General features: G+C 40.4%; 1 protein-coding gene across 2 annotated transcripts in view; it reads left to right on the forward strand.

Annotated features, from left to right (window-relative positions):
• SDK1 (sidekick cell adhesion molecule 1) overlaps positions 1-25,758 on the forward strand; it is an 865,901-nt gene that overhangs the window by 329,569 nt on the left and 510,574 nt on the right. For both annotated transcript variants that reach the window (XM_070484134.1, XM_070484135.1), the window contains exons 3-4: positions 2,217-2,323; positions 4,823-4,970. In XM_070484134.1, coding sequence (XP_070340235.1) covers positions 2,217-2,323; positions 4,823-4,970 — 255 coding nt within the window. The remainder of the gene's footprint in view (positions 1-2,216; positions 2,324-4,822; positions 4,971-25,758) is intronic.

Here is a 25,758-nt window from a genome sequence, read left to right on the forward strand (position 1 = left end):
GTTAGTCTAGTAGAATTCTGCCTGGATACAGTGAATGCAAATATTCCCTGCTATGTTTATTTGAAATAGGCATTTTCTATATTTTAGTGGCATATGGTGCTAAGATTTTATCATACTTTCTTATAAAGAGCCAGGAAATTTTCTCTGCTTAAAAATGTGTTTATAAACAATAGACTTGCAATGAATATTCCCATCTGTTAGGTGAACATAATTTGTGTAGGGATTCCTGTAATAGGTGGAGCACTTTGCAACTTTTTTGAATATTTTTTCCCTGGTGGGACCTTAGACTGAAGAGATGGTACATGACAGCACATGCCTAATATTCAATTTTGTATCTGTTCTCTCTGTTGTTTGAAAGCACTGCTATTTTTGTGCATTAGTACATAGGATTATTATAGAAATTTATAAGAATTTAAAATCTATTTAGGATACTGCAAAAAAGGAAAAAATGGAATGAATAACAATTATATAACTATGGTTATGTTACAATGATGAACCTGTTCTTGTAGTTTTTCGAATATATACTCCAATACCTTGTGTTATCTCTTTTCCAGAAACTTTTGTTGACTTTGTTTTAACCTAATCTCAAAACTGCTCCTTATTATAATCACAGTGTATAATAACCAAAGCTGCTCATCCTTCTAACCTTGATTTATAACTTAAATAAATGGCACTGACTCTTTGTGTTCAGTTTGATATTATTCTGATTTTCTTTACTCATTAATTTTTTGTTTGCGATGAACCATTCCTCAGAATAGAAGAAAATTTTATGGATTAAAACTCAGCAACATTATTTTCATAAAAGATTTTATTAATCTTCTCATAGGATCTCAAGACGGTTATCAGAGGGAAAACATACTTTGATTAATATTTTTTAATAGTCAATTACCTGTAGTGTCCAAATGTTTTATTCACTTAAAAATTATGCCTTCAGCACCTTTTTCAGGTTGACTAATTGGACATAGTTGAATAAAAAGATGAGCAATGATTGAATATCAGAGATTTCAAGGTATACTTAGGAACTGAGCAAAGAAAGCGTAACATACACTGTGCCTTTTACCTGATTTTTTTAAAAAAAATTCCCTCATTTGACTTTGTAAGAGGAAGTATTTAAATAAAGATTACTACTAGAACATCTTTTGTAGAGGATAGCATCATTGCCTTTTCTCCTTTTTGAAAAATAGGCTACCATTCGATTGGGTTTTAGCTATTTTTCTTTCTTATAATAAACACCTTCCCATGTGTGAAAAGTATCCCGGACTCAAGCCTTATTCTTGATTTGTTTGTGAATATGGCCTGGAAATTAATTAATGATCTCTCTTAGGCAGCGTGGAGGATGTGGGCTCTGGAGCCATAAAACTCACTTTAGACATCCTTGGTTAAACATCCTTACTCACAGATTTCAAAGCATCCTAAGTTATAAAACTATAAAACTAACGGTAAACCTAAAGCAAGGCTTTTATGGAAACTGTATCTTCTAACCAATTTTTTTTCCTATAAAATTTTACTGAAGTTTTTAGAAAGGCATTGATTTGAAGGATGATTACTTACAGTCACAGGAATGGGGAATACGAATGAAATGACCTTTCAGTCATCCAAAAACTTTTTAAAGCTAATGTCAGGCCATATGTGGAGAAGTAAGAAAGGGAAGTATATAAATCGTGTTGGGAGATGTCTACAACCATGAATGGTGAGAGGAGTTGTGTCATGATGTCACTGCTTTCTTTGCCTTAGTGACATTTCAGGATGTATCTCATCCTGAGAGCCTTGTTTGAACTTTTATATAGGGTGACATGATACATACCGTTAAGACTGTTGCCAGTTCTAGAAATAACTTTTAGAAATTCTGAGAGGTAGAATTATAAAATTTTTCATTGAAAAGTCTAGTGTAAGTGCAGTGATGTTTAACGTCTCTCATTCATTCAGCCAGCCATGAGTGATATCTTCTGTGTGCATGGCACTGTACTAGGCAGCAGGGCTACCAAGATGACAAGCCGGATCGAGAGCCTAGCTCCACGTAGTATTTACAGCCCACTTGGGGAGACAGATATCCATGAAATAATCTCACAAATAAATTGCAGTTGCAGTAGGTTCGTGGCTCAGGGGAGGACTCTGTAGAGATTAGTTTAACCAAGACGAAAACTGAGCACCTGCTAGACGAGAGGCCAGGGCTGCTCTCGATCCGAACCATTAACACTTCTTCTTGGTTTTGGCAGGTATATTATTCCATCTCTACAGAGGCTCGATGCTGGGTTTTACCGCTGTGTGGTGCGGAACAGAATGGGAGCACTCTTGCAAAGAAGATCAGAAGTTCAAGTCGCATGTATGTGTACATTGAAAAGATCTCCAGCTAACAAAAACAGAGTATCTGTGGGGAATGCCAATCAAAATTACTTTTAACCATTGTAGGAACTGAAATTCTGTCTTGGATTCTCTTTGGAATAGAATAATTGCTAAAATTGGTTGAGAGATAAGTAAATAGCCAATGTTGGTGGTCTGATCATGATGACGTGGCTCATGAGTCACATGCCACTTTTTTCAATTCATCAGAACAAAGGGCCTATAAGGCACTGTGCAGGATAAAAAAAAAGATGCCTTCTGTATTATGAATTAGCTTGCTACTCTTAGCTTTTATTATTTTCAGATTCAAATGCTTTTTAAATAAAAAATTAAACTCAGATACAATTTCATCAATTTGTAATCAATTCTTTCCAATGTTGATTTGCTTAGAAATCCTTTAGCTACATAACAGAAAATACATACACAGTCAATGTCCCAGATGGAGATAATGTTATAGTGATTTAATTAATTCTCCATTGGGCAGACCCATTTTGAAGAATGAAACTTTTAAAAAGTCACTGAAGATCTCATAATGCAGGGAGCTTGATTTTTAGTGTAGTCTTTAGGAGTAGTGGAAGAGGGAAATTGGTCTATGCAAAGCATTTAATACTTTTCTAGTCCAAAATCTGTGAAGCATAGGATCCATCTAAAATGGCCTGTCTGCCTTATTATATTTAGAATTTAATATTAAAATGTCTCTTCGTGTAAAAGAAAGCAAAAAGTGTTATGAAATTTTAAATTATGTATTAGTATGTCATGATAGATTTTAAAGAAATCTAAAGAGCTCCTAAATTGGGCTGTGCTAACCAGTGATGACAATATTTTCTCCCTCTTTTTATTTTTTGCTGAAGAAGGTTTGCCCTGAGCTAACATCTGTTACCAATCTTCCTCTTTTTTTTTTTTTTTGCTTGAGGAAGATTAGCCCTGAGCTAACATCTGTGCCAGTCTTCCTCTACTTCGTATGTGGGTCACTGCCACAGCATGGCGGACCAGTGATGTGGGTCCATGCCCAGGATCCGAACCTGTAAACCTAGGCCACGGAAGTGGAGCGAGTCAAACTTAACCACTATGCCATGGGGCTGGCCCCTCCCCTTGGTTATTTTAACCCCAGTTAGAGCCTGTAGTTTTCAGTGTTACTGTATAAAATAAAATAATTTCTAGTTACTCTACTATAATTACTAGTGACTGAGTGAGGTGCTGATGCCACACATGTTTGGTTATGTTTTCAATTACCGGGGATTCTTAAATTTTTCTGAGTTGTGGTTGTGAAATCACTCAGCTCAATCTGTCTGCAGAGTAATTCAGAACTGTTATTCAATTGGATTAATGAAAACTAATTAATCAATCAAAAGTTCACATCAGTGCTCAAAATATATTTGAATAAGTTAACAACTTGGAATTAATTGTAATATATTCGATTTTATAAAATTAGATTTGGACTTTTTCTTGCTTGCTTATTTATATCCTTTTTTCTATCCTTTATCTCTAGCTCTTAGATTTTCTCTCATCTCTTTTCTCCTTCTCTTTGATAACAAATTTCACTTTACTTTAAAATTGCCATGCATATCTTCCTAATCTGTTTCATTAGTTTGTTTCACCCTTTTCCTAGACTATTAAATGCTGCTTATGACATGGGAAATAATTTCTTTTGAGTCAAAAACCCATTGGTAATAGAGGTCTTCTATAGACTATTCCCAATTTATATACATTCAGACAAAAATATAGTATACATGTCATATCTATGTAGATACACATACAGCTGTACATAATCATAATATGGAAATTTTTTCAAAATTTCAAATGTTACTAATTTTAAACATTGGCCGCTTATACCCACATTCTAATGGCTGGGTTGTTTTTTCGTATGACCCCAGTTTTTTAAATGTTGGTAACCAGTAGAACAAAGACTGGAACAAAACCTACCTGCCCCAAACTAAATCAATGGTGTGGGGTTTGGAAAACCCTCTAACAACAAATCAAACATTAGAAAATGTTTCTCCCAAAAGATCTGTTAGGAAGACAGTCAACCTAGAAAGGAAGAGAAGGGGAATCTGGCAGGGGAACAGTGATGCCTTGGCGGCACTAGCTGGAGAGATTTGGGAGCTGGGAGATGTGTACAAGCATCTTATCACAGTTTCTGTGAAAACCACTTCATGTGGCACTAGGATGCTTTTCAGTGGTTTCTTTCAGTATTAAAATCACCTGCAAACGTTTCACTGTGTTGTTGCAGCAGCACAGAGACCATGAAGTTCTGCTGAATCCTGTGTTTTGTGGGCACTTTGGGGGCGCATGGCTTTACCTCGTGCTTCCCTTCTCCCCGTGCTCTGCACTCGTCAGCGTTGCTGCTCAGTCTCTCGTCTTATTGCTTAATTAGAGCGACGTCGGTGACTTTGCTATAAAATACAGTTGTTTCCTTCTTTGAGCCTCCTCTCCCTCAAAAAAGAGTTTCCTAGAACTTCAAAGGTCTGGTTTTTCTCTGCAGATATGGGAAATTTCATGGATACAGACCAGAGGAAAACGGTTTCTCAAGGACATGCAGCAATTCTCAACTTACTGCCCATCACCAGCTGCCCCAGACCTCAAGTCACTTGGTTCAGAGAAGGGCACAAGATTATTCCAAGCAACAGAATGTAAGTTGCTCCAAACTTAAAAGTTTGAAACACAGCCCATTATACTTGCTGGCACCATTTACATATTATGTGTACCAATTAAGCCTGGAAAAGAGTAACCTAGTCTAGCTGTCCTACCCCAGTCCTTAATAAGTAGCGATTTTAAGACCGGCTTGGAAATTTTTAAGCAGTTTAAGAATGTAGTCATGTAATGGTATTCTTCGTTATGCCGCATGCCCTACATAAAGTGCTCTTACTTACTCTTTAGGGTCTGTGTTTCCCTTTTTGGAATCCACTTTTTGAGATATCATTGTCATCCGAGTTGTGTTTAGCTTCAAATACTAATTTAGTGAGTGCTGGTATTTACTTACAGAGCTGTGGGTTTTCCCTCTTGTTACCGAGCCGTGTTTGATACTACTTTCTCTGACGATAAAACAGTAATTACTGCTTATTTCTCTTTATCCTTTTATCCCACCATGACAGTTTTATTTCCCTTCATCTAATTAGTGGTTTGCCCGTCTATTGCAGAATAGTTGCTTTGTGATTAGTTAAGCATTATTTCAAGGTGTTCTTGCCTATCCCACATTCAAGATATTTATCTAATGCCAATCAGATTGTCTTCGTTTGGAGCTTAAAGTGATTAAAAAGAATTTTTGGTATATATTTCATAACTGGGTATTTTGCAATGTAATTTAAAGATGATATACCAAATATAAAGGTTTCAAGGATGAACATTTCTGAAAGAATCCTGAAATGCTAATAAACTGAGGCTAAAAGTCAAACATGTATGCTGTCAGATGGTTGCGCTCAGATAAAAATTTGTGAGAAGAAAATGCTCTCGTTTTCTTTTGTTTTTTTCCCCACAAGGATATGTGTAAGACAATTTGCTGAATAAATTTCAAATGTAGCTATGAAAGGAACTGTGGGACCTCAGCTTGCTTTCTCCCCTGCCAGAGCATCCATGGGGTCTCTTCTCTGAGTCCAGCATCACGGCTCTTTCACCTGGGCATCTGAACCCTGCTTGAACCTAGACTATTCTTAAGCTTATTTAGCAAATGTTTCTATTTTGGTTATTGGAAAAAGGAAAAACATTGAAATATATAAAATCTGTATTTTAAAATTCTAGTGAAAAAGCAATTACCCTAGTAAATGGGATAACTGCTCTCCTTTTCCTTTATTTTACTAAAAGTTGCTTAGGTATCCACCTTTGTACTGATTCCAATGATAACAAATGCCTCACCAGTTGGAGTGAAACGAAGAGGAGGGATCAATTTCTCATTCTTTTAGAGGCTGTTAGACTGAACAAAAGGCAGCTAAGACAAATTCTTGTCAAATATTCTGGAAGATTCCAGAGATGAGTACAGCATAGCTGGGCAGAGTTGGGATGAATGCTGGGAAGAGTTGGTACTAGGGAGGGGTGGGCAGGTTGAAGTAAGCTTCCTCTCAAACACTGCAGCTTCTCATTAATGTCAATGGCAGCACAATTGATGGTGGAAGGGTTAACTCAGTGGCAAATAACTATATTCGTTTGTTAACCTGTGGTCCAGCTATGTTCATGAGACGTTTATTCAAGAAGTACAAAGGGATATAGAATGAAACAGCAACTCTTAATTTTATAAGCGTTTCTTTTCACTTGCAAATTCTTGCTGAAGACTCTAATTCCTGGTGAGCTAATAATGTAGAGACACTAGTGGGGCTTTAACTTAATGTCATATCAAACAAGCGATCTGCTTACAACCCTGAAGCTATTGATAGCTCTCCCATCTCAGCAGAATCATATGCCGGTCTACCTTTTTCTTTTAAAGATGATACAAGGCTGATTATGGATACTTACACATTTGCAAGGTTATATTTTCTACCTCATCATCACCCCCATAATTATTTAGTTTCATATTTTCTACCTCATCACCACCCTCATATTTATTAAGTACCTGCTGTGCAAGATATCATAAATTAGTACGTGTGTGGTTTTCTCCAAGTTTACACATCATTCGATGATATATTACTTTCCACTTCTAAGGATGTTCAGCCTTGGACCACAGATGGAAGGGCTTTTCTGCATTGCCCCCACCCAGATGGTTGGCAGACAACAGTCACACGGCCTTAGATCTGTTCTGTGCCACCAGCGGTGTCATTTAAAAATGAACATTTGGTTCAGAGTGTTTCACACGTATTGAAACAGGTCAAGCCTCTGCACCTGCTTTTAACCTGATTCTCTGAGGTCAGTTCCCTGACACAGCGAGAGAGACAGCCCTTTGTCATCGAGAGGAGGAACCCCATCTCACCACCTCCTGTTCTTTAACGCTGGCTAGTTCCCTTCCAAATGTGAACTTTAGGCTTACAATGAAATGACTTATTTTTTTTTTCATTTTCAAGGGAAACAGTAAGTCTAATGTTTCCTAACTTGAAAAATTAGTTCAACAGTCTATTAATAATTTTAATGGCAGCTGTTATTTATTAAGGACAAACTTTAAAGGTCTCTCTCTGATCCTCCAGATTGCCTTCTGAGGCAGGTGTAATTGGCTCCACTTAGAGCTATCAGAACTGAAGATTGGAAATGTTAACCGACCTGCCTGAGGGCACACAGCTGACAAAGGCAGAGCTGGGATTCAAACCCGGTCTGCCTGACTCTGAATCTCATCCTCTCTTCTGCATCAGGCTAATTCTTCTTTTCGCTTTATTTTGCTGAACTTCTTTATGCTTTTGATTTATTTTTTCCATTTGCTGCTTTAGCCTTTTTTTCCTTCCTTTTTAGAGAACCAGCTTTCAATTTGAAATACAAAGGTTAACCCAGGTTGCCGTGAGCCACAGACGTATACAAACACATGTGCCCACATCAACAGTGAGCATGCCTGCGTATGCATTATTTATCCTTTCATATTGGGTTCATTGGTCCCTAACTCCAGAAATTTTTGGCAAAGCGAAGGTAAATTTGGCCTTCCAATTAAGGCATGGACTTTATGAAATTCAGAGGCCTAGTGGTCAATGGGAGTGGAAGTTATCTCTGTGTCTCTGTATAGGGGTCAGCAGGTGACAGCACAGAGTGGATGGCAACAAGAGATATAGGGGTGATTACCACGTGCAGAATCCGACGCCCTATCACGGGCAGGCTCTTTGTTCTTCAACTACATCCTTGTTGAATAAGAGGTTTAAATTGTGTTGGGAAAACAGCAGCAGAAATTTGTCATCATTCGTGGAAAAGTGGCTGAAGTGAATGTCCTGGTGGTGGGGCTTGAGCTGCCTCACGTTCGTAGGAGAAAGGCTAAGTGAAAAACTTATAAAGTTCTGACTGCAGTTTGGGCATTTTTTATTTTTTCATTCGTTCACCAAATACTTTTTGAGGGTATACTGTGTGCCCAGTACCATTCCAGGCACTGAGCAGACAGCAGTAAACAAAGAAGTCTCCTGTCCTCAAGGAGCCTACCTCCAGGTGGAAGGAAGCAGATGCTCACCTGCCGAATATGTGCTCTGCCAGCTGGTGATGAGCAGCGAGGAGAAAATAGAGCCGGTGAGGGGGCAAGGAATGCAGGGTGGGTGGGTTGCTGTTTGAGACACAGAATCAGAGGAGGCCTCTCTGGTAACAGACTGAGCAGAAACCTGAATGAATCAAGGGAGCAAGGCGTGGGGCTATATCACTGAGAACAGCGAGTGTGAAAGTCCTGAGGTGGGAGCGTGCCTGTTATTGGAGGAGTGCCAGGGAGGCCAGTGGGGCTGGTGTGGAGTGAGAGAGAGGGCTGGAGATGAGGGCATTGAGCAAGCCGGGGCCAGATTCCTAGAACTGGGTTACTCAGCCACAGTGAGGACTTCGGCATTTACTCTGGGGATCTGAGCAGAGCAGCGACGCAATCTCGCTTAGGATTCTTCTGTTAAGAATTGTGTTAAGAATAGACTGTAGGACGACAGAATCAGAAACCAGGAGGCCCGTGAGGGGTGTGCTGCGTTCATTCAGGTGGCTTAGATGAGGGTGGTTTGGGTAGAGGTGGTGAGAAGTGTCAGATACTGATATATTTTGAATGTAGGACCAATAGGACACCCCGTTGGATTGGATGCGGGGTGTGAGAGAAGAAGAGAAGCCACGAATAACTAAGAATTTTGGTCTGCGCAACTGATAGATGGAGTTACCATTTCCTGAATGAGCAGATGATTTTGGGTGAAGCAAGTTTTGCGTGTCTGTGGGGGTGGAGGGGCTGGTGGCGGTGTCTAAAATGTGTTTTGGCCGTGTTAAGTTTGTGATGCACAGTAGATGGCCTAGAGGATCCAGTCACTAGATAGTTGTGTGTGTCTGCCTCAAGGTTAGCAAAGAGCTCTAGGTTAAACTTGGGGGTTGCTGGTGTATTAATGGTATTTAAAGCTCTTTAAAGCTCTGTGTGAAACATATAAGCCAGTAAGCGAAGCCCAAAGAGTTCCATCGTATCAGTTAGATGCTCTTGGCTGCAAGTCACAGAGGATGACTCCAGCTAAGCAAAAAGAAAATGTGTTGGGGTATTTAGAGAATTACAGAATCGAACCAATAGAAGAAGATTGGGTGGTAACAGGGCTGCTCCTGAGGCCTGAGGTGCAGGGAGCGAATCAACACTTCAATGGCCTCCCAAGGATGTCCAGGTCCTTATTCCTGGAACTGTGTGAATACGTTAGGTAACACGGCCAAGGGGGATTATGGTTGCAGAAGCAGTAGGGAACTGATGAGGTGGGAAGGTGGGACAAAAGGAAAAAGCAGAGTCCTAGGATAGTGCAGTTAAGTTGGCGTCTGTACTCACCGCGGCAATGCCAAACGCTCGCAGCTGTTTCTCTCAGCATCTCGCCTTCAGGCTTTAGCTGGTGAGAGTCACCATCCTGTTGTGTTTGTAGGTCCTGTCTCCTCAAGTAGCCTTAACCTCCCCTGAGTATTGACCATCTAAAACGTCTTTGTTTTTATAACTCTATCTGGCCTGGTGCTATGCGTAGCAGACGTGCAATAGTGAAATGCCTGAATGAATGAATGAGTGAATGAATGAAGAAACGGGAAGAAAAGTCATGTAATAATATCTGTAAACTTCCTCACCAAAAAGGAAAAATAAAAGCATAACAAACCTCAGGAAAAAATGCTCTTCATGAAGGAGAAATATATCTTGGAAAGGCAAACTATTTTGAAAGAATTGAGAATAAGTTATACTCAGAATTTTGATTAGGTGATTACAGGTTTTATTTATCTGAGAGGATGAAAAAATGCATGTTTATTTTTCTGATTTACTGCATCCAAACAGTTTGCTACATTTGCATTTCAAAGATGAGTATAGGCTTGTCTTATACATAGAGTCTAATTTGCTAATACACTTGCTCTATGTTATTTTGGTTTAGATATGTGTTCTTTGTTTCCTGTTATTTCTCGAAATATGAAATGTGAATGTTGATGACACGCAATATTTCTCTTACCTCCAGGAGGTAATTTATGTCGGCAGTTATCAGATTAGGACGCAAAAACTTGTTCTGTACAATGCCATTCTTTTGCTTAATTGCAGGTTCTTGTGCTCAAATTGCATCCTGTAGCCAACCTGACAGGAATGTGAAAGCACAAGTGTACTTGCGTGTGTTTTCCTGGAAATGCGAGGTTTATAGATTAAATATTTCAAAGCTCCCATCAGCTTTGCGAGACGACTTGCCAGGAATGATCTGAATTGTGAAGTATGGGCAGTAAACAGCATCCCAGCTGACTTAGAAACAGTCTGACTCATAATTGTCCATGCTCAAACACTTGAACATCCATTAGCTTATTACCATTTCATTTCAATTGCTTCAAGAAAGGTTTGTTTAAATTAGCACTTGTATTGGAAGTCACAACTTAATGCTTGAATGAAGGAGATCTGGTTGTAATAATCTTTTTATAGTTAACTTTCAAAATAATATGCTTTAAAAAATTTTATATTTTACAGGCATTTTTTGCATATTTCTAGAGTATGTCTATACGTGTGAATTGAGCCATATTGGTATAAGTCAAAAAGACTAGGAGATACAGGCTCCAGATCTGCTTCCGCTATTAATTCTGACCTTGGGCAAATTATTTACTCTCTTTTGCCTCCATTTTCTCAAGTCAGTGTTGAGGGAGATGTACTAAATGACCCCTAAGTTTCTTTCTGGTGCTAATATTCGGCGATGCTCATGAAGTGGTACCCAGGGCTAGTGCTGCCTCTCCCTCCCTCTCTTTCTTCCTTCATGCATTTGATAGATATTTATTGAGCACTTTCTTGTGCCCAGCACTGTTGTAGCTTCTGGGGACAGAAAGGAGGCATCGGAGGTCCTATCATCAATGAGTTATGGTCCGGTGGAAACAGGTTAATAAATGGGAAACTTTCAGAGGAGGATGAACGCTATGAGGGCAATGAATGGGGGGGACAAGAGAAAACTGAGTGGGAAAAGGGGGGAAGTGGATGCAACTCTACATTGCGTGGTCAAAGACAGCCTCTCTAAGCATGTGACATTTTAAAAACCATTTTAGAGGCTGGCCTGCTGGTGTAGTGGTTAAGTTTGCGTGCTCTGCTTCAGTGGCCCAGGGTTTACAGTTTGGGATCCTGGGTGCTGACCTAGCACTGCTCATCAGGCCATGCTGTGGTGGCATCCCACATAAAATGGAGGAAGATTGGCACAGATGTTGGCCTGGCGACAAGCCTTCTCAAGCAAAAAGAGGAAGATTGGCAACAGATGTTAGCTCAGGGCCAATCTTCCTCTCACACAAACACCAAAACTCATTTTATTGAGTTTTAATTTACATACCATACAATGCACAGATTTTGAGTACACAGGTTGATGAATGTTAACAAATGTGTACACAGATATAATCACCATCCAAGTTGAGTTCTCTCACACAGTTAGTCCCCCTTGCCCCTGCCCATGATTCTACTTTCTATTATCATAGCTTAGTTTGCCTGTTCTAGAATTTCTTATAAATAGAATCATAGAATATGAAATCTTTTGTGTCTGCCTTCTTTCATTCCTTGTAATTTCTGAGATATTCTCAAGGTGATATTTAATAACAATAATTATTAATATTTTTTGAGCACCAGGCACTGTTTTAAGTGTTTTCTCTATAATGACTCGCTTGATCCTCTCAGCAGCCCCGTGGGCTGTACTGTTATTATCTTTGCTTTACTAATAAGAGTGAAGGCAGAGAGAAGCCGACAGCTGGTCAGTGTTAGAGCCGTTTGGAACCTGTGCCCCCACCTGCCCCTCTGTGCTGTACTGCTTCATCAGGTTGATATCTGAAAGACGAGGGGCCATGTACAGATCAGAGGGCGAATATTCTGGGTAGAGGGGGAAAATACATACAAAACAGGAAAGAGCTTGTTGTATTTGCCAAATGGAAGGGGCTACGGTGTGGCTCGGGCATTGTGCAGAGGGGGCAGAGAGAGTGGAAAGAGGAGAGACCTGAAAAAGAAACAGCCCCTGGAGGTGCAAGAATTGAGAAAGGAATCTGGATTTTATTCCGTATGCAGTGGGAAGTCTTTGTGTTTTGGGAAAATTTTTTTTGAAATTGTGGTAAAATATACATAACATAAAATTTACCATCTTAACTTTTTACGTATACAGTTTAGTGGCATTAAGTGCATTCACATTGTTGTGCAACCATCACCACCATCCACCTCCAGAACTCTTTCATCTTGTAAAACTGAAATTCTGTCCCATTAAACACTAACTCCCCATTCCACTCCCCCAGACCCTGGCGCCCACCATGCTACTTTCCGTCTCTATGAACTTGACTACTCCAGGTCTCTCATATAAGTAGAGTCACGCAGGATTTGTCCTTGTTTTCCAGCTTTAATTAAACTTAGCATTTTGGGTTAATTGTAGATTCACATGCAGTTGTAGGAAATAATACAGAGAGATCCCATGTACCCTTTAACCAGTTTCCCCAAATGGTGAGATCTTGCAAAGCTGCAGCATAATATCACAACCAGGATATTGAATTGATACAGTCAAAAGACGGAGCATTTCCGTCACCACCAGGATCCTGCATTTTGCCTTTTATAGCCACAACCGCTTTCCTCCAGCCCTCATCTCCACCCTAAACTCTGACAATCACTAATCTGTTCTCATTTCTGTAATTTTCTCATTCTCTTGAAAGAATGTTGTATTAAGTGGGATCATGCAGTATATAACCTTTTAGGATTGGCTTTTTTCACTCAGCATAATTCTCTGATTCATCCAGGTTGTTGCGTGTATCATTCTTGGTTCATTTTTATTGTGTAGTATTCCATGATATGGACACACCAGAGTTTATATAATCATTCACCTCTTGAAGGATGTTTGGTTTGTATCCAGTTTTTTGCCATTTTGAATAAAGCTGCTATCAATGTTCCTATACAGGTTTTTGTGCGAACGTAAGTCTTCATTTCTCTGGAATACATGCCCAAGAGTGGGTCATATGGTAGGTACATTCGTAGTTTTTTTAAGACAATGCCAACTGTTTTCCAGAGTGGCTGTGCCATTTTATGTTCCCACCAGCAACATGTGAGTAATCCAGTTTCTCTGCTTCCTCACCAGCGTTTAGTGTTGTCACTGCTTCTTGCTTTAGTCATCCTGATAGGTATATAATTATAATTCCTTGCGTTTTTAATTTGCATTTCCCTAATGGCTGGTGATGTTGAACATCTTTTAAAGTGCTGATTTTAAAAAGAGTCAAATAGGAACAAATTAAACTTCTTGAACTGAAAAATATAATCATTTATTTAAAAAGTTAATTGAATGGGTGAAAGAGCAGAGGATATGCAGCTAAAGTGAGAAATATTGTTCTGGTAGATCTGAGGAAAAAACTTAAAATACAGCACAGAGATAAAAAGATGGAAAATATGGAAGACAGGCCAAGAGATATAGAGGATAGAATAATCAATAGATATCCAAGAAGAGTTCCAGAAGGATAGAATGGACGATAATGTCCAAAGTGATAATTGTTGTGATATTTCCTAAAATGATGAATCCTCAGAGTCAAGAAGTAGAATGAGCTCCAAGTAGGATAAATGAAAATAAATCCAAATCTAGATATATTATAGTATAACTATAGAACTTCGAAGACGGAGAAGAAATCTTAAAAGCAACCATACACATAATTCAGGTTGCCTCAAAGGAACAGCAATTAGATCTCAGTCAACAGCAATAATAGAGAAGTTAATAAGACAGAGATAATAGAATAATATCTTCAAAATGCCAAGGGATAACTGCCATCATAGATTCCATTTCCAGCTAAACTGATATCCAAAAGTAAGGGAGACATAAGGATATTTTCAGAGAAGACTGGGAATCTACATTTCTGAGAACTTTGCTGAAAGATCTACTAAGAATGGGCTTGAAGAAAAATATGATATGGGCCAGCCTTGATGGCCTAGTGGTTAAAGTGTGATATGTTATGCTTCAGCGGGCCAGGATCAGTTCCTGAACATGGAACCACACCATTCGTCTGTCAGAGGCCATGCTGTGGCAGTGGCTTACATTTAAAAAAAACAAAGAAGAAGAAGAAGATTGGCAAGAGATGTCAGCTCAGGGCAAATCTTCCCCAGCAAAAAAAGAGAAAAATATAATACTGAATCTAGAAGGAAATAGAATGTTAGAAATTTTGGTCTTCATTTTAATATCTTCTCTAGTTAAGAGACGTTTAGTAATTGCAATTTTAATATATTTAAAGAAAAGATGATCAAGTAGAGATAGTAAATTGAGATAACTCTTTGGGAATTTTTTTTAAAGATTTTATTTTTCCTTTTTCTCCCAAAGCTCCCCGGTACATAGTTGTGGGTCCTTCTAGTTGTGGCATGTGGGATGCCACCTCAGCATGGCTTGATGATTGATGCCATGTCTACACCCAGGATTCGAACTGGTGAAACTCTGGGCCGCCGAAGCAGAGCGCACAAACTTAACCACTCGGCCACAGGGCCGGCCCCGCTTTGGGAATTTTTACTGAGAATGGCTGCAGAGAAGTGGTGACTGTTTTGAATGGGTACCTGAGTTCAAGGGGTGTGGTTTTTTCTGAAGATGGGAAATACCAGAAAATATTTATATGCTAATGAGAATTCGCCACTAGAGAAGGAGAACGTGAGGATTCAACAATGTATGAGTCCACTCAGAGGAGCAAAGTCCTAGAGAGGTGGCAGGCTGGGTGCCATGGGCAACTACATAACTGCATGAGAATGACGGTTCCAGTGGGGGGTGGTCCACAGGTTCCATCACTGTATGTGGTGGCCCTTCAGGGGATAGCCTTTGATAAAGTCAAGGGCAGCTTCTGCTATAACAGAACTGAAGCCTAATATGGGTTTGGATGAATGTTGTTTGGCAGACATGCTTTTGGAAAATTGAGGGCTTTCTTGTGGATTTTTATTTCCTCTATGAATATTGAGATGAGGTTATAAGTTTAGAGTGAAGTGTGGCAGAAGCAGAGAAGTGAAGGTATTAAATAATCACCGAGAGAGTCAAAAGCAAATTGAGAAGCATGCTAGGCTTATGGGACAGTTTGAGTACAGGTGCAAGGTTGTGGTTTGTGGTGATGGATTTCTTCAGTAAAGTTGAGAGGTTCTGATGCAGCAGTAGAGAATGCAGCTAATTGGGTTTAAAGAAGTTTGAAGTTTAGCCTGACTGTCACATGGGAGCAAGAAACAAGGATGTCAAGGATATTTGCAAGGGGGTGTGGCTCTTGGTTGTCTCTGAGTTGTATGAGGGAGGAAGTGATGAATGGTCAAATATGGCAGAGTCAGAAGAGTGCAGGAGTCTATAAGATGGAAGAATAGCTGGTGGGGGAATGAGAGGAAGTAGGTGTATTGGGCCCCTGAGATCCTGACATCCTCACCTTGCCTACTGTATTCAGTCCCAGACATCGGGCTTTTCCTCCCATTTGAAAGGATCAGGTGATGCAATCCAGAAAGGTGGCCAAGTTAAGTTCTTGTGGGATGAGCTCTGACCCTTAGAGAATCAGAGAATGGGTGTATGCTAGTGATGGGGAGTGGACCTGCAGAGAAATTTCTCAGGCTGCTCCACCAGGCCTGTTCTGTGAGGCATAGCTTCAAGCAGCCTCTCTGAAGTCATCTTGTGGGTCAAGCACAGCTGCACAGCTGCAGCCAGCAGGGTCACACCCTCCTTTGTCTGTGCTGTCTCCTCCTCTCCCTCCTTCCTGTGACCGTACCCACCGGGAAGCAGTCAACATAGAAGCTGTTGCAGAGGCTCTGTTTCCCAGGAAGACTGGGGTAGGATATGGGGTATTTGAGATCTAGACTTTGGAATGAAACTTTTAGAGGGCTTGGCAAGGTTTAGGGAGCGGTTTGGCAAGGTTTTTTGGCAAGGTTTACCATGAGAGTGCAGGCTGAGATGGGGGAGGAAAATGTCAGCGGAGGCAGAAGGGTTAAGACACTGAGGCGACAGTGTGAGAGTGGGCTTCAACATGGATGGTAAGCCACCTGGGATGATGACAGGAGGAGGAGGAGACAGGGAGATGGAGACCCAGGAGATTCCTTCTCCAGTAAATGGGGGATGGGAGGGTTAATGAGAACCCCAGTAGGGGACACGTTGAGAATAAATGGTGGTGTAGCTCAGTCATGTGGACTTCAAAGGAGCTGGGGTTTGGAAAGAGCAAGAGGAGAAATGACAGAGCCCACTGATGTCTTCGATGGGGCTTGCTGTGGGTAACTAGGCACTGGGAATGCCTCCTGGAACTGCTCCTTGCGCATTTGGGTCCAACATCTGGCAGCTTGAAGTCCTACTGTGGTAGACTGAATATTTGTGTCTCCCCCCGCCCCCCCAAATTCATATGTTGAAAACTTTCCCAGTGTGATGGTATTGGAGGTGGGTCTTTGGGAGGTGCTGAGGTTGTGAGGGTGGAGCGCCATAATGGGATTAGTGTCCTTGTAAAAGAGACCTCAGATTGCTCTCTCCCCTTTTCCTGCCATGTGAAGACACAGCAAGAAGGCATCGTCTGTGAACCAGGAAGCGAGTTCTCGCCAGACACTGAATCTGCCCATGCCTTGATCTTGTACTTGTACTTTGTGAGAAATAAATGTTTTTTGTTTATAAGCCATCTAGTCTATGGCATTTTGTTACAGCAGCCCAAATGGACTAAGACACACACCCCGGAAGTATCTATCCGGGGGCAGGTCACATAACGTCAGGGTGCCTCAGCTTCATCTAGAAGCCAGACTCTTCCTCCTGAAATTGTCCTGAGATTTAACAGGAGATGATGAATGAGAAAGAACTTACCAACTAATGTTTGAGGAAGTGAAAAACAGTACATGGTACATGTTACCCACCCGAAAAGTTGTGGCCTGATGTGTACCTTACTCATGTCCTGTGTAGATGTGTCTCTGTGCATGGCTGCGTGTGTAGATGTCTCTGGGACTTAGAGCCAGCTGGGAGGGAGAGCCCCAGGGGTAGAGAATATGCTGGAGCCACGGAGCATAGCAGCCCTGCCCCAGTATGCCATAGCACCTGTACATGCCCCACGGGCTTTTCCACTGCTGCTTTCTAAAGCCAGAAAGTTCTTTCTGTTGTTCTTTTTACCACATCCAGGAGGAGTCCCATTGTCTGAGCTGATATGACCCGGGGGCAAATTAGTGTCCATAGAAGTAGGTAAGAAAAAGATTGGAAGCATTCCATTGCTTCAGTGACTACTATACAGAACGCTGACGAAGGCTCCACCTTACTGTGCTTTGTACGAGAAGCTCACCGTGCAAAGTGAGAGGCGGGCTAAGATGGCTGTGAGAAGTTCATATTTCCTTTCCAATTGTCGGGCAGTGTGACATTATTGGATGAAGGGTTACCTTATAAACACTGTTAGATCTGGTCATGGGCTATAGCTAGCAGTAGGCAGATATTTAAGCACGAGGTCTGCCTCGTCACATGATGCAGACGGACTTAACGCAGGTTGTTAAAGCGTCTTCTCTTTGGTAATGTTTGTTGGGCATGTGCAGGCGGCTGACACTGTACCTGCTGCTTTGGGATAAAGGGTACATCACAATTAGAGAACCATTCTGTGCAAACTGAATAGCCTAAGGGCAGGGGGTGGGGATCTTAGAATTATTTGGTTCCATTTAAGTTGGCAATGTAGTGTTTAATGACAAGAGTTTAATATTCTATGTACCAATTTTTCATTTGAAAGTAAAATACCACTTTATTTTACAAGAGCAGATCTAGTGACAATAATGCATTTCTTTACAAATATTAGCCTATTATACATCTTAAGTCAGTTGCACATAATTGCGTTTCACCAACTCTGCATAATACTTTAATTAAAACTAGGATAATTAAAATACGGTTTTAATGAACAATAAATTCTGAAGTTGCCAAGCCTGGAACGTGTTAGTTGAATCATACCTTGCTCTTTTTTAGCTCTTAGATTTGTATTCACATTATGTTTTGAAATGGCAGCAATCATGAGCAAGAGGCATTCTTTAAATGCATATAATAGTATGTACTCCTAAATATGTTTCTTTATGGCTATCATATATCTTTCTATCTCCCTTGTATATAGTTGGCTGTTTGCTACTGACTTTAATCCCCTGAAGCAAGGAAAAGAATTTTTAAATTTTTTTCCCAGTTTTATTGAAATGTGATTGACATACAACATTGTTGTAGCTTTAGGTGTACAACATAATGATTTGATATATGTATATATTGCAAAATGATAACCGCAATAAATTTAGTTATCACCTCACATACTTACAAATTTTTTTCTTGTGATGAGAACTTTTAAGATCTACTTTCTTAGCACCTTTCAAATATACAATACAATATTGTTAACTATAGTCACCATGCTGTGCATTACATCCACAGAATTTATTTATCTTATAACTGGACATTTATACCTTTGACCACCTTTACCCATTTTCTCCACCTTCAATCCCCTGCCTCTGGCAGCTTCTAGTCTGTTCTCTGTTTACATGAATTCGGTGTTTTTAGATTCCACATATAAGTGAGATCATACAGTACTTGTCTTTGTCTGACTTATTTCATGTAGCACAATGCCCTCAGGTTTCATCCATGTTGCAAATGACAGGATTTCTTTCTTTTTTACGGCTGAATAATATTCCATTATGTATAATAGTCTCAAATTTTCTTTATCCGTTCATCTGTTGATGAACACTTAGGTTGTTTCCATATCTTGACTATTGTATGTAATGCTGCAGTGAATGTGGAGGGTTGCTATCTCTTTGAGATGGTGATTCCGTTTCCTCCAGGCACATACCCAGAAGTGGAATTGCTGGATCATATAGCAGTTCTATTTTTAATTTTTTGAGAAACCTCCAAACTGTTCTCCACAGTGGCTGCACCAGTTTACATTCCCAATAACAGTGCCCAAGGGTTCCCTTTCCTGTACATCCTTGAGCATTTGTTATCTCTTGTCTTATTGATGACAGGCATTCTGACAGGTGTGAGGTGGTAGCTCATTGTAGTTTTGATTTGCATTTCCCTAATGATTAGTGATGCTGAGCACCTTTTCATGTACCTGTTGGCCATTTGAATGTCTTCTTTGGAAAAATGTCTATTCCTTTGCGCATTTTTTAAGTGGATTATCTCTTTGTCTTTGAAGGCCCAGCATCTTAGCACAGTGCTTGGCTATACTAAGTAGTTAATGTTTATTGGATGTATGGGTAAGTATTTCTTGAATGAATAAATAAATAATGTACTTGGCTAATTCTGGGGAGATGGTGTGGAACAACGTGCACTACACCGAGACTCAGAAAACTAGGGTCTCATTCTCAGCTCTGTCACTTAGTAGCTGTGTGACCTTGGGCAAATCCTTTAACTATTCCCAACAAAAGTGGTATAATGGGATATCTCAAATGGAAATAATAGGTGCTACCCTACCAACCTCTTGGAATTATTACAGGGAATATTTATGTGGTGGATAAAATTATAGGTATGAAAACATTTTCTAGCCTGTAAAGTAAATGTAATATAGTGGTATTGTTTTTATCATTCCCACTTCTGTTCATTATACTCTCTAATTTTGTACATAAACATTCAGTAGTATTCGAAGTCAACTATGCACCAACTCATTTGGAACTATGGAATTTTTAGGTAGTTTTTGTAATGAGTGTTCAGTCCTGGGTCAGTGGCACCTTGTAGTACGGAATACAATGAGCTATGACCCTCCAGCCTCCCCTTCGCCTTCCCTTCGCCCCCGGTTATAATGCCCTTGGGAAATTCAGGCCAGGCTTCATACTGGCTGGGTAATTCAGGAGGCTTTGCTGCATGTGCACCTACTGTACAGTACGTTGCACAGTCGAATATAAGTGACTTTTATTAGCTTCTCTTTTGGATTGTCAGTGTCAGTGTTGCTCTCCCCCAAATACAGGTCATTTATTCATTCACTCATCTGTTCATTTAACAAGTGTGTAATTGCGCTGGCATCAGCCATGAAAGTTACTCCTGAAGCACCAGATTCCCTATGAGGGAAATATGATTTGGACTCTGGCCAAGGGGATACTGCTGGAGTTAATAAGTCAAGAAGACTTTGGGATACTATTTCATTTCTAACCTAGATATAGGGCATGGTCTCTTCGGGCAGCCTCTGGTGATGTGCCAGGATGCATATCACCTTGTGTATCCATGGAGAGCCAACGGTCAGAGTGTGATTCGATTTATACACACACTTGGGGGACACTATGTCATGGCAAGCCTGGTCTCATCTGGTCTTATCCCAGCGACCATAGGCAGAAATCTTGATACCAAAGTGAAGTTCTGTACAAAGGAGGAGGGGAAAAGAAACCCGTGGAAGGAAGGGATGCGCTTAGAGCTCAGGGAAAGTTGCAAGATGTGTGTCCCACCCCAGGGTGTGTGTGCACTTTAGGGTGGGGCCGCGAGGAGGCTGTGAACTGGAGAGATGAAGGCATTGGGGGAATGGGGAAGGTCAAAGACGATCAAACAGATGAGAGGCGGCCCGCTAAACTTGGGGAAGAGGCTGTTACATTTAGCAGCCTGTGTCCACTTGATGCCCTCTTGTGGGAAGAGAGGCAGCATTTCCGGGGAGTGCAGTACACCCTGCAGAGTCCTGGAGATGGCATTTATGAAAGTGGTCGAGGACTGTCACGGTCTGTGTAGGAAAGCTCCTGGATGAGCGTAAAGTGTTTGAGGAGCAGGCTGGGCTTCAGGAAGCACAGTGGGTTTAACTAAGAAGGACTGACTGTGAGAACCAGCTGCCCTCTTTAATCATTTTCTGATTCTTGGCAGGCCTGACTTAACGTTTGGGTGACTCAGCTTTTTCACATGCAAAATGGGTTAAAACCAATCCTGTGAATGTCTGGTTTGAAAACATCTTGCTGATTTGTTGGTTGGAGCTCTGACGAGGATTGTGGGAAGCTGGCTGTCCTCAGGAGGATGAAAGTCCCGGGGCAGAGTGAGTGATGTGCAGCCAGTGCAGATGCTGTGGAGGGTCATGCATTTCTCTTGTCTTTCTGCAAGGCTGCTCTAAATCTTCATGGCATTCTCATAAAGAAACAGAGGAGATGTTATCACACCAATTTTGTGGGTGACCACATAGAGGAAGAAAGTGGCTACGTGATGTAAGGTCAGATGCTACATCAGTGACCCAGCCAAGGATGGAGTTCAGCACCTGCCTGATGTCTTTCTGGTTATTTCTGGGAATGTTTGTGGCAGAGTCAATCCCAGCTTGCCTCTAAGGGCTGTGATATAGCCAAAGGGGCCCTGCTTTGGGCATTTCTCACCCAGTGCTTTGGCCCCATGATGCCACATGTAGCCGGGTGTCCTAGGGCAAGTCTGTAACTACTCTAAGGCTCCTTTTCTTCATCTGGAAAACCCAGGTGATAATAAACTGGCCTGCCCACTTCACAGGACTTTGATTTTTGTGTGTGTGATAAGCAAACATGGTGACAGATCTAAGAGGCTTTTTTGAATTATGAAGTGTCATATCTGTGTAATGTGAAATCATTTTCTCATGAGGGCTCATTCTTTGCTGTAATCAGATCTGACCAAAGCCTAGTTAGATCTAATTGCTAGAGTTTTTGCATCCAAATGACACTTCCTAATGTCAAGGTCATCATTCATCCATTCAGTCCGTCAACAATGTGCTAGGCTCTGGGAATAAAAAGATCAATGAAAGGATTCTAGCTCTGAAGGGCTCACAATCTCGTGAATGAATCGTAGCCATTTCATTCTAGGTTATCTTGTGTAGTCTTTTTTAAAATTAATGGCTTTATTGGGATATAATTCATCTATCACAAATTCTCTTTAAAGAATATACCTTTTTAAAGTTTATGACTCAGTGGTCTTTAGTATATTCATAGAGTTGTGCAACCATCACCAGTCTATAACAGGACGTTTCCATCACCCCAAAAGGAGGCCCCATACTCATTAGCAGTTACCTCCCATTCCCTCCTCCTCCTAGGCCCTGGCAGCCATCAAGCTACTTTTTATCTCTATGCATTTGTCTATTCTGGACATTTCATATAAAAGGAATCATATACCACGTGGCCTTTTGATACCTTATGTAGTCTTTATTCAGTTGGGTTTTTTGTCTTTTTTTTTCCTCTTGCCTTTTACTGATCATCATTAAGTATTTCATTGGGTCTCTCTTTTGTTAATTTTCCTCAGCTAAGTTCTACCTGGGTAAAGAAAAGACATCCCTTCGTTTCTTTAATATTCGTCGGATACCTCTTTTGTGTCAGACATTCTGGCAGGTACTGATATAGAGTCACATGGGTCCCTGTTTTCACAGAATTTATAGTTTGGTAAGGGTAAACAGACAAAAAATGAGCAGACGAACAAACATATAAAGAAAATCGAGTGGTAAGAGAAGCCCTATCCAAGGATATAATATTTAGACCAAAATTTGAAGAAAGAGAAGGAGTCAGAGATGTGAGGAGATGGGGCTATTTGGGTACAGCAGGGTAAAGAAACTGAAGTGAGAAGGGGCCCGGTGTGGTCTAAGACCTGAAGGAAGCCGGCAAGGCGACAGTACCATGCGAGGGGGAGAGTAGCCCCAAATGAGGTCAGCGGGGTCCAGACCGTGCAGCTATGAGAGAGTGTTTGGGTTTTACTCTAAGTGCAGTGGAAAGGCATGGAGGATGCTGTGATCTGATTTGCTTTAAGAAAATCTGGCTGCGTTGTGAAGAATGGACAGTAAGAGGCAAAAGTAGAAACAGAGAATCCTTAGGAAGCTTTTGCAAACATCCTGGCAAGAGGAGCTGTTAGCTTGGATTAAGATGGGAAAGAGGAAATAGAGAAATGTAGAAAAATTAAAGCTATAGGTTAAAAGAATCAATAGTTATAGCGTGAATAAATAACAAAATAAGGATTTAAAAAAGTAGAATCAACAGGAATTAACAGATGCAGTGGGTATAGAGGGGAGTTAGGCTTCTTATTTCGGATTTGAGTCCTTAGGTATATATTTACTAAAATAATGTAAGTAAATAATAGTATTTACAATAATAATAATGACAACTGGATAAGAATTGGTTTGGGGCATGTTAAGTTTGAGATGCTTGTGAAAAATCTGCGTAGAGAGATCACCTAGACATTTGGATGTACATGAGTCTGGAGCTCAAAGGAAAGATCTGGGCTGGAGATGCAACATTGGGAATCATCAGTATACAGGTAGTATTTAACACCATGGGAATGGATGAGCTCTTCTAGGGAGAGAGATTTTAGATAGAAAAGAAGAGAAGCAAGCTCTGAGGAACTCCAACATTTAGCAAAGGGTAGAAAAATAAGATGTTCACAAAAAGAAAGGGACAGCTAGGAGCGCTCGGTGTCATGAAATCACCAAGAAGAAAACTTTCTATGTAATTCCAGCCCATAGGTAGCCTGAGTTAGCAGGACTTGAATTCCAGTATGTATAAAAGAAGAAGAGGAAGAAGAAGAAGAGGGAGATGATGAAAGAGAAGAAGTAAAAGAAGAAGGAGGAGGATGAGGAGGAAGAGGAAAAGGAAGAGGAAGAAGAGATTAGCAGAGCATAGAAGGAGAATGGGAAAAAGGGAGAAGTGGAGGGAGAGAGAGAGGGAATGCCCATCGTTTTATAGCTTTCGTCACCTTTTGGGTAAAACCTACGCATCATGGACTCAGCTCCGCAGGCCTGGTTGGGAAAAGGTCCAGTTTCCCTCTGCCGTAGCCATATATTACAAGGCCCTCTGGACAAAACATGTTGTTGACAGATTAGAAAGCTTAGGATCAAACAACCATAACAGCACTAGTTCATGCTTCACCCAGGATGATTTTTCTTCGTGTTTTAGTGCTTGGTCTTTATCATCGCTGACGGAATTGCACTGTTTTACCTTGGAAGGTTATAAATGGGGAGGGATCCTTAGAACTTATTTATCTTTGAGAGCATGAATCTTTTCTTCTTCGGTCTAGACGCGCCCATTCATTACTAGACGAGGTAACATTATATCGAAGAGATAAATTACATCCTTTGGTTATGCGTACAATATGTGTACGTCATTTCTACAGTCAGAGTCTGTAGTGTAGCGCATGAAGCAGTTTTGTCTATTACCTATGTTGAGTAATTTTGGGTATTGAGAAATTATCTGTGTGAAGTCTACCCAAGTTCACGGTCATTTTAGCACATCCCTTTCGTTCAGTGACATCATTGGGAAGCCGTTATTGCCTACCCTGAAGATCCAGATTACCGTTTACTGTGTTCTCTTGGGCTTAGTATTCTGTCTGAAACCTGTATCATGCCGAGTACTTGGAACAACTCACTTTTACTATCAATAATCTTATTAGCTTTTCTTATTTTAAAACTGGATATGTACAGAGATATCCTAGTCTGGCTTGAAGCTGCTGTGTATGGGTTAATATTATTGAATTAAATTTTAGTTAAATTTAAGAATTTTGTCTGTGGAAATGAATGCGAAACAGTCCTTGTGTTAATTAAAGTTGGAGAGAAAGGAGGAATTGGCAATCTGCTCTTACCTTATCTCTAGCTCTTTAGTCAGTTGATGTCTAGCTCTTTAGTGCCTGGCTTTCATCTCACACACCCTATATGAATTTAAATAAATTGTAAATGCCCTGGATAAAATTTAGTCTTTTCTTTGATCTGATGATGAAATAAGGAATTGTGGCAATCATAGAATTTTTGAAAAGCATCTAATGATTAAAATTTTTAAAAACCCTGTTTCTAAATATTTAGTGGAAAATGCTCTCGTCTTAGCATTTTTCTATTATCTTACTGTTCTTCTTAATATCTTTAGGAACGGTAGTAGATACAACTTGCAAAGAAGCAGTATAAAATGTTGGCTAGGTATGTGAACCCTGAAATCAGACTGCCTGAGTTCAAACCCTGATTCTGCCATTTAATAGCTGTGTGACTTTGGGCAAATTATTCAACTTCTCTGTAGCTCAGTTTCCTCTTCTGTAAAGCTGGTATAATAATAACACCTGCCTCATAGGATTGGAGGGGTCACCTGTGTAAGCACCTGTGCATTTAGAGAGTTTAGACTACTACCTGGATCATGTCAGAGCATCATAACTGTTAGTGGCTCTTATTACTCTCATTATTGTTACTATTTATTTGAGTGTTTCAAATAGCGGAAGAGGCAGTGGTTGTATTTTTCTCTGGGTGTTTGTTCCCTTCAGGTAAACCTTGCAAAGCGAAATTGCATTTTGTATTTCTGATTACTTTCATCTCATCTGGAGGCGTGAAAATTGTTTCTTTAATCCTTTATGTGAACGAAAGGCCAAGTTCTCAATAGCAACGGGTGAGATGGAACTAATGAAGCAGTAGTGGAATAGATCCTGTGGAGTGAGTAGTAACTGAGTCCTGCAGGTTTTAAAGATATGATCAGAACACACCTCAGTCCTCTTTAAGAAGACATCGCTGGTTACAGGAAATAGGAAGCCCCGGAATGTT

This window comes from Equus asinus, chromosome 14 (assembly GCF_041296235.1).
Source record: "Equus asinus isolate D_3611 breed Donkey chromosome 14, EquAss-T2T_v2, whole genome shotgun sequence".
Classification (NCBI taxonomy): domain Eukaryota; kingdom Metazoa; phylum Chordata; class Mammalia; order Perissodactyla; family Equidae; genus Equus; species Equus asinus.